At 42.1% G+C, this 8,858-nt stretch overlaps 1 protein-coding gene across 4 annotated transcripts; it reads right to left on the bottom strand.

Moving 5' to 3' along the window:
• Positions 1-571: 571 nt before the first annotated feature.
• Positions 572-8,852, bottom strand: LOC108228802 (protein asteroid homolog 1). 4 transcript variants are annotated; one of them, XM_017404418.3, is made up of 7 exons: positions 8,647-8,852; positions 8,253-8,363; positions 3,407-8,163; positions 3,019-3,232; positions 2,779-2,938; positions 1,929-2,173; positions 572-1,858 (listed from the first exon to the last, which is right to left on the bottom strand). In XM_017404418.3, exons 3-6 carry the CDS (start codon positions 4,727-4,729, stop codon positions 1,966-1,968), a joined length of 1,905 nt encoding a protein of 634 aa, XP_017259907.1. In that variant the 5' UTR covers positions 4,730-8,163; positions 8,253-8,363; positions 8,647-8,852; the 3' UTR covers positions 572-1,858; positions 1,929-1,965. The 4 variants fall into 4 exon arrangements, with proteins under 4 accessions (XP_017259907.1, XP_037835395.1, XP_017259906.1 ...); XM_037979467.1 differs by having other exon boundaries at positions 572-2,173; positions 8,626-8,852; XM_017404417.3 differs by having other exon boundaries at positions 572-2,173.
• Between the last annotated feature and the right edge of the window lie 6 nt (positions 8,853-8,858).

The raw sequence follows: 8,858 nt of genomic DNA, 5'->3' as shown, positions 1-8,858 counted from the left end.
TTATTTTTTGTATTTTTGTACTGTAATAGTTGGTCTCGTCTATCGTACCACTGGATGGTATGTATTGATTGTGTTGTCACGTTTTCCTTTTTTTTTTTTTTTTTTTTTCTTGGTATAAATGGGAAAAATGAAAATAAAGAGTTCAAAAAAAAAAAAACGTCCAGTCGGTCCGATATTTTCTGAGAGAAGTGAAGTCAGATTTATTTATTTAGCACTTTTCAGCAACAAGGTGATTCAAAGTGCTTTACAACAGAAACAACAACAGAATCCAATACAGAATGAAACACAAAAAAAGAAATAATAATAGCTAAAATAATCTAAATAAAATCATAATCAGATCAACTAAAGAGAGGGATTAGTTTAATTAAAAAAAATCAACGTAGGTTTTTCTCTCCTATAAAGTCAGATTATTCATTGGACTGTTGGGGTTTCATAAAATCAATGAAACTCTTGGATGAATGAAGATTTTTGTTTTATTTTTAAACCTAATAATTATGATGATTGAACTGAAAACATTGCAGCCATTGTTAAAAAATCAAAGTCTGAAAACAGAGTTTAGATTTAAATCATATTTTCTTGAATATAAAAACCTCTGTGGTCTCTGCAGGTGTGTGTTTAGTTTACATCAGATAATCAGATTATGGGTTTTTGTGTAATCGATAATTATAAACTCTTATTCCAGTTATTTTTTCCTTTTAGACTGTCAATAGTTTTGTTTTATTCAGAAATTTACTTTTCTGCTGGAGCCCAGTCTGGCCCTTATTTTGTTTAGGGAATACGGTTCCTGCCTGACGGGTCCCGGGTTCAAATTCCAGACAAAACCCAACAAAATGAGTAATTTACTTACAGTAAGTGCATAAAATATATACAAACTGGAGCAATTACTTCAGGGTGAGCCAAAGGTCAAAACAACAAACAAAACTCAATTTTTTCTCCCAGTAAAGTGCTACCTCGAACCCTCGACCCCTCAAACCCTCGACTCGTACTGGAACTTCCAGTAAACGAATAAAAAATGAATTTAGGTTTATTTATTTGAAAGTGAAAGGCTAATTATTGAACAGGTGTAAATATGCCAGAGTTAGTCTCTCAGTAGGTAATATAACAACTAACAATATGTATAAAAATACACACAGTAATTAAATGTTGTAATACCAATAAAAAAATCATAGTACAAGGTACAAAGTACGATTCTTATAAATGCGGTGCAGATTCCACGTGTCGCCTCTGATAACCGATCAACTAACCCAGCAAGAGAAAAGTGATCAATAAACAGATGGCAGTTATTTCTACCAACCAGAGGCTGAGAGGAACAATAACTCCGCCCTGACAGGCAGGCAACAACCAGGGGTATCTAGGTGGGTGGGGTCAAACTTTAGCTCCGCCCACATCTGACTCCGCCCTGACAGGCAGGCAACAACCAGGGGTACTTAGGAGGGTGGGGTCAAACTTTAACTCCGCCCACATCTGACTCCACCCTTACAGGCAGGCAACAACCAGGGGTACTTAGGAGGGTGGGGTCGAACTTTAGCTCCGCCCACATCTGACTCCGCCCCGACAGACAGGCAACAACCAGGGGTACTTAGGTGGTCATAATAAATTTTATCTGTCTGCCGAAAACTGTTAATAAGTTTCAGCACATTTCAAAGCTAAAATGGTTTCTTTTTGTTCTTGTGTTTGGGGGGGGGGGGTATTATGAGTTAAAAACAAAAATGACAAAAATATAAAAATGGTATAAATGGCACAAAATGTTCCACACACAAAAATGTCCTTTTGGAAACAGGTGAATCATGCTGTTCTGGTTTTCTTCTTCAAATATTTTCCTTCTGAGGAGCCAAAAATCCACAACCTGAGGCTGAAACTGGAAGAACAAAGAAGCATGAAGTTCTGACAGAAAATATCTCCTTCAGCTCCAACAAACTTGTTCTCACCGGAGGTTTCTTCTCACACACACTGCTCCCAAAGGCTTCACTTTTTAATTCTTCTTTTTTTTGTACCCTGTGAGGGCCCCGCTCCACCTGAGGGCCCTGCTTCACCTGAGTGAGTGCTCATTATCTCCAGTGATGTCTGCAGGACCTCTCTCCAGCTTTCAGCCAGTAGCGCCTGCAGGTCTGTAAATCTGTTTTTTGTCTTCAGATGATCCACCAGCTGGTGTAACAGAGGTCCACAGTAAAGCCTGAAGAGAGAAACATCACTCAGTTAAATTAGCTTTTTGTTTAAGTACAAAGAGGACAAAGAGGACATTTCTGAATCATCCACCCATCCATCCAACCATCCATCATCCTCAAAGTGCTTCTTTCATTGTTCAACAACATCTCTAGTCCAGGTCATCAGTTCCCCACCCAGACCAAGCTCGGCCTGAGATGGAGCCTGCTTTCTCTTTCTTAGTCACAGAACGGTTTGTCAGAACCTCCTCAAGACCAACCAAAAGTCCTCCTCTGTGACCTCTCTGAGTTCCTCCCACACTTGAGTTTTCACCCCTACAACCAGAGAGGCTGCAGTCCCTCTGGAGATCCTGTACCTGTCAGCTGCTTCAGGAGTCCTCTGGGACAGCTAAACCCTAAAAACCCCCTCTTCAGTTTTATGGCCTTCATTACCACTGCTCTCCACCAACAGGTCCTCTGGTTGCTACTGTGACAGGCACCAATGACCTTCTGTCCTAAACGGAGGGCCACTGGTCTGATGATACGATTATAAAATCTGTGAATTAGCTCTGGTGTATCTTCATGGTGGTTGTGCGTGTTTGAAAGCTGAAGCTGTGAGTTGAGGAAGGGTCTTTACCGAGAATATTGAGGTTCTTGCAGTGGGAACTTGAGCAGCTGGTTCAGATAGAGGCTCTGCCTCATGCAGCACTGCCACTGGCTGAATGCATGGGTTACATCAAGCTGCAGAGGACCTGCTTTAGCCTTTAGACCATCCATCTCCCTCTTAAAGGCACCACCTGCAGCAAAAACATGATGATGCATCAGCTGAGCTCCAGGCTGATCAGGAAGCTTCAAACATTGGGATGCTGAGACTCACCTGAGTCATGGTCTCCATACACAAACCCCAGCAGGAGAGCCTGCAGACAGAACTGGTTTACAGGTCCTGGATGGTTCTGTTGGCGATACTCAAACCAGAACTGGGTCACACGGAATGGCAGCTTCAGGTGGTCTGGAACGTTTTCAGTGGATGACCTTTCAGTGGACACCTTCAGAGCTTCAAACAAGATGTTTTGACGCAAATGCATCGAAGCCTGGAGAGATATTTGATTTATCATCACATAAATCACCAACATAACCTAAACACAAAATCCCAACCTCTAATCTGTCAGATAAAACTCAGAATCCAACTTGTAATCTGTCAATTTAAATTTAAAAAAAAATCCAACCTCTGATCTGTCAGATTAAAAAAATTAATCAGTTCATACCTCATTCAGATGTTGTAGCTGCAGACGGTCACCAGAGTTTACATCTGGCAGGACTGGCTGGACCGGCTGGACCCTGTTGGCACGTACAACTGGACCTGGACCTGGACCTGGACCTGGATCCTCCCTGTCATATTCAGTGCACGTCTCTGTTCCCACCAACAGTCCATAGAAGTACCGTCGGATTTGGAGAGCAGCTTTGTAGCTGCTGGGCTGTGAGAAGTCCTCCACCAGGGGAGGCAGGGTCATCTTCTTCTCAGTCAGAACTGTTGTAACGAAGGAGGTCAGTTCTCCTGTCCGAACTGCTTCTATTATCCACTGAGGTAGCTCGAGAACAGGTGGCTCTCTTAAAGTATAGCTTTCAACAGAATCCTGGAAAGGTTTGATGTCCTGCTCTGGTTTACCAACTTGACGTAAAGCTCCTCTCACAGCCTCTTCACTTGTCTTCCCATTTAAAGTCCCCAAAAAACCGAGGATAGCTTTTTGTCGAGCCTCTTTCCAATAAGTTTGTTCTCTTACAGGATATGTTTTAACAAAATTGCCATTGTCCTCTAATCTTGAAAAATCATTTCCTGATACTGCAGCAAAAACAGGCATGAGATTAGGGTCTACTTTAAATTTGCTACAAAACTTTGAGATTCTGTAGAGTTTGGCAGGAATTCTTTGGTTTCTGACATCTTTCCAATTAAAGTTATTGAGAGGAAGGAAACCTTCCTGTAAGTTAAAGATGTAAAAATCAGAATCGTTGGACAGAACCGGACATTTCCTCTGATTTGCCCGCAGAGCAGCCGTCAGGTCTGCTTCTCCAAAGCACACCTCTAACTCGATCTGTTTTTCCTTCAGGATCTGTATGAAGACATCTTTGACCAGAGGAGGTATGATGATCTTTGAATGGTCGGACTTGGATTCAGAAATTGATTTAGCATTTTTCAGTTTATCTGTCAGGCGAGACATAATAGTTTCTTCCTTCTTGGCTTCTGATCCTCCATCCAGAATCACCAGTGGTTTGATATCACAATCCTTCAGATTGTCAAAGAATTGACCGACCTCATCTCTGAAAGCAGAATAATCTCCACCGTGGCGCTGGTCCAGCTTCGGCTCACAGTTAACATACAAAGAATAGTACAGATTTGGACCATCAATGACAACATGACTGTTACCAAACTCCAAACCTTCCAAGACGGCTGAATTCTTAACCAGACCGGCCAATCCTTGAACCCCCATGATGTCTGAAAGTCTGATTAAAGATGAACGCTGCAGAATACGTTCATGGATTCTTCTCTCTGTGGAAATATTAAAACCAATCTGATGAACATGCTGGCACATGACCACAGTGGCAGAACCTGTTGGACTGCTCAGACAGCCTCTCCCTGCTCTGACGCATATTCCAAAATAAGCAGATTTGATCTCATCAACTCAGGAGAGCAGCTCTGCAGGACTCAGCTGAGCTTGAGGAGAAGGGACACTCTTTGGAGGACCACAGTGTTCAGATGTTGGACAGAGAACACAGATGGTTTGAGAGGGGGGTGAAGGAAGACATCTATGTTAAACGAGAGAAATCAACTTTAAACAGAGGAGGAGGTCTCAGATTTCAGTTTTCTAAAACCTCCATTGGAGCATTAAGCCTGATCCCCAGTCAGTTTCACTCCAATCAGGACCTGCATTCATGTGAACAAACATCTCTCTGTGAGACAGGCTAACAAAGACCCTGATGACCCTCAGGAGGGAGGGGAGGGAAATTAATCTGCACATGAGTTTAGCTCATAGAGTCGTATAAAACAACTTCAATGCTGCACATACAGCCCTTTGTTTATATTTGTGATGTCATGGAGAAGCTAAGATGGAGTCCAAAACAGGCAACTGCTTACTGCAGACAAAAAAACTTTAAAAACACGATGAAGGCCGAACTTTTATTCATCACCTAAAACAAACAAACATACAATCTAAATTCACCCCTGGTGTTAAAAGATGATTAGAAGCCACAACTAAAGCTTACTGTAGTCTTAAATATTATAACCTGAATTAACAGCAAACCCAACCAGATCTGTCACAAATTATGTTTTATCATTTTATAATAACTTCATATAATTCATAATTATTGTTCATTTTATACAACAATCATGTAAAACAGCCAGATGTTATAAGGAAAATATAACTAATGATGACAAAACCAGACCTGAAGTCAGTCACTAATTAAAAACTTTTCAACTAACTTGTTTAACATGTACTGTGTATAAATGTAGGCTCTAGTTGCAGCTAACTGCAGTGATTGGAGTCTAATCTCTACCTAAACTTAAAACGTACATGATCAGATGAATTAACCTGTAGCAAGATTCAGCCTGCACAGCATCCAATATATTCCACAGAAGCTATGAGCTAATTCACGAATGAACAGCTTCAGAGGCTCCTTCGCCTGTTGGATTATCAGCTTCAGAGCTGAAGGCTGGATCACATTCAGCTAAATAAGATCAAATCCTGTGTTTTCTGTTGATGCACCCTGAGGTTGTTGGTTCTACAGAGTTCAGCGACCCAAAAGGCCCGGTCAGCCCAACGTTTGTATTCAGATGTTTTAGTTCATCTTAAGGTTCTCATTCTCACAGAAAGCTATAAGGTGGGCTGAGAGCTTTGAAAGAGAACAATAAAAGTTTTAAATCAATTCTAAAATGGACTGGAAGCCAAAGGAGAGAAAATGAAAGGTGGGAATGAGCTCAGGTCTGGGAGCTGCGGAGGTTTGTACAAACTGAAGACGTCTGATGGACGACATACAGTTCAGGGGGATTTTAAAAAGCTTTCACTTTGGTTAAAAGATGCAAGTTGGCCAATAACCTTCTGGACTTTTACCAAAGATGACGCAGTACTGTGACCAGAACTAAATCCAGACTGAAATCTTTCCTAAATGCCATGTTTTCCTGGAACAGGCTGTGATTGTACTCTATCGCTAATCTGACCTTTTTAAATCGTAAAACCTTTTTATTCAGGCGGGGCTTTAATACCTGGTGCCACTCGGGCCTTTTTGTGTAACGTTTGTGTTGTGAAGCACCGCTTGGCTGCTGTAAAGGCCTCTATAAATAAATGATGCTTAACTGACCGATTAGCACACAACTTGGTCATTTGTACATGTTATTATCTACATTATATTCTTATAAATAATTAGATTTTTTACAGTCAGCCCTGACTCAAGGCTGTTTAGGCAGCAGTCACCATGACACCTCTGCAGACGGCTGCCGTTGCTGCAGGGCATCATGTGACCACAGCGCCCGCTCTAAAAGGAGCATCTCGTGCAGTTTGAAGCTTGGAACTCCACACTTCACACTTTGGGTGGCTGTGGCTCAGTGGTTAGAGCAGTCATCCTCCAACGATGAAGGTTTGATTCCTGGCAGCAGCCACATGTTGAAGAAAACACTGAACCCCTCATCGGTGTAAGAATGGAGTTCAAAGCACGATTTATTCAGATTAGGGTTAGGGTTGGATGAGTACAGGAGGAGTCTGGGCGTCTAGAAAGGCTTTATAAAAGTAGTCTATTTACTCACCAGTTTGAACTGAGAAAGCTCCCAGATGGGAAGAGAAATGTCTTCAGCTACTGAACAGAAGTCCAGATGTTTGGTTTTTAGAAAGTTTAAAACTTGTTAAACCAAAATCATATATATATATAACAAGACTGATAGGATTAACATCCTATAAATAACAAGACTGATGGATGATGGGAGTTGTAGTAAGATCTGAGCTCCTCAGACAGAACCACAGACACGCAGAAAGAAGGATAAAAAACAAACCTATGAATAAATTTAAGATGTAACTAAACCGATTAAGACCAGATTTAAAGCTTCTGATTGGACGACGATGTCATTTTCTTTCTCTGATCACCCGCTGCATGAAGGGCAGGCGATCATTTCATTTTATCTACGTACATTTATCAATTATTTTATAATTTATCTTTGGGTTAGCTAAGGTCGATTAGCTCTGGGGGCCATCTTGAACTGGACTGACTCCAAAAGGAAATCAGCTGTTCAGATCTGTCCTCTGGTTCATCAGGTTATTTACTAACAAACAGGAAGTTACAAAAACAAATCAACAGGATGGAGAGTCTCTGACTTCCTGTACAAATTAAAAGCAGCAGCCATTTTTCATCATTAAAAGAAAACTTGCATCACTTCCTGTCTGCAAAATAAAACACCTGGAGGTTGATTCAAACAATAATTTATTCTGTATTAAATCTACCCCCCTCAAAAAAACAAACTACATCATTTTTAATAAATTCACATTTTCATCATTTCACCAGTTTACAGAAAATATAGAAACTCTCTAAAAAAAAAGCCTACATTTCCCAGAATTCCCTTTTTCACCAAGGTAACAATAAAAATCCTTTCACCGCCTTCACAGGAAGTACAGTAACAGAGCGTTACCATGGAAACGCACATTCACTGGTCGATTGGTTACTAAGTGTTGCCGTAGCAACAACAGCTTCAGTGTTTTTTTGTAAATAAATAAACTGACCTCAGATGGCTTTTATTGTGAAAACCTCACCCTCCTGCTTCCTGTCTGATTTGTAACAGCTGCGCTCTGATTGGTCAATCAAAGCCCTGCCCCTTCAGTTCTCAGTCAATCTGAACACGGAACGCGTAAATCTCCATTGGACGCAGCCTAGCAACATGCCGCTGCTGGTGGGCGGAGCCTGGCTCGTCGTGGTCACGCAGCAGAGTGAGACCTGAACGGCGGAGCGAACGAAATCGAAGAGGAGCAAGAAGTTCCTCCAGGTCCACCTGGAAACAAACAAACAAACAAAAATCCTTTTAGGAAAAACAAACAAAGAAATAAGAGTTTGACGACTGAAATGAAAATATTGGATTACCTCCTCGTGCGCACTCCACGAGCATGAAGGCAGAGGACTGGGGGCGGAGCTACAGTCAAATCCCTTCCTGTGGAGGAGGAGAGCCACTTCCTGTGATGGACTTCCTGCTTCCTGTTACCATACAAACATTTACTGTTTCAGTTAAACCTGAAAATGAGAGAACTGTTCTAGTTTCCTCTGATTGGACCGGTACCGACCCAGATCCTCTGAACAGAATCCAGATGCCGCCTCCCACCCCCCACCCCACCTGCTGTTTACCCACTAAACTTTCAGAATAAAAGCTTTTAAATTAGTTTTAGGTTGAAACTAAGGAGTAAGAAACACTCAAACATCTGGCCCCGAGTCTCCCCCGTCCATCGGGTCGGAGTCTCACCTGTCTGACCTCAGCACTCACCTGTGGGTCCTCCAGCATCCTCAGGTTAAGCAAGTGGATGTCACAAGGCAGAGATGAGCGCAGCGGCAGGAAGGGGCGCAGCTTCGGCAGCTGGTTGTCGCTCGGGGCAACCATGGGGATTGGTGGGTGGCAAAGAGATAGAGAGTCCAGGTGGGCGAGCAGAGACAGGTGCTCCACTGAGGCTCCTCCCACTTCCTGTTAAGACAGAACAC

Source organism: Kryptolebias marmoratus, linkage group LG14 (assembly GCF_001649575.2).
Source record: "Kryptolebias marmoratus isolate JLee-2015 linkage group LG14, ASM164957v2, whole genome shotgun sequence".
Classification (NCBI taxonomy): domain Eukaryota; kingdom Metazoa; phylum Chordata; class Actinopteri; order Cyprinodontiformes; family Rivulidae; genus Kryptolebias; species Kryptolebias marmoratus.
The sequence above is the reverse complement of the archived record's forward strand: the minus strand, read 5'-3'. Positions and strand labels throughout refer to the sequence as shown.

Bases quoted from the DNA above. Each gene is read 5' to 3' on its own strand.
- LOC108228802 (XM_037979467.1), bottom strand. From the start codon at position 4,729: ATGTGCCAGCATGTTCATCAGATTGGTTTTAATATTTCCACAGAGAGA. The intron at 2,939-3,018 runs GTGAGTCTCAGC...TTTTTGCTGCAG, and splicing joins GTATGGAGACCATGACTCAG to GTGGTGCCTTTAAGAGGGAG. The intron at 2,174-2,778 runs GTAAAGACCCTT...TTCTCTCTTCAG, and splicing joins CAAGAACCTCAATATTCTCG to GCTTTACTGTGGACCTCTGT.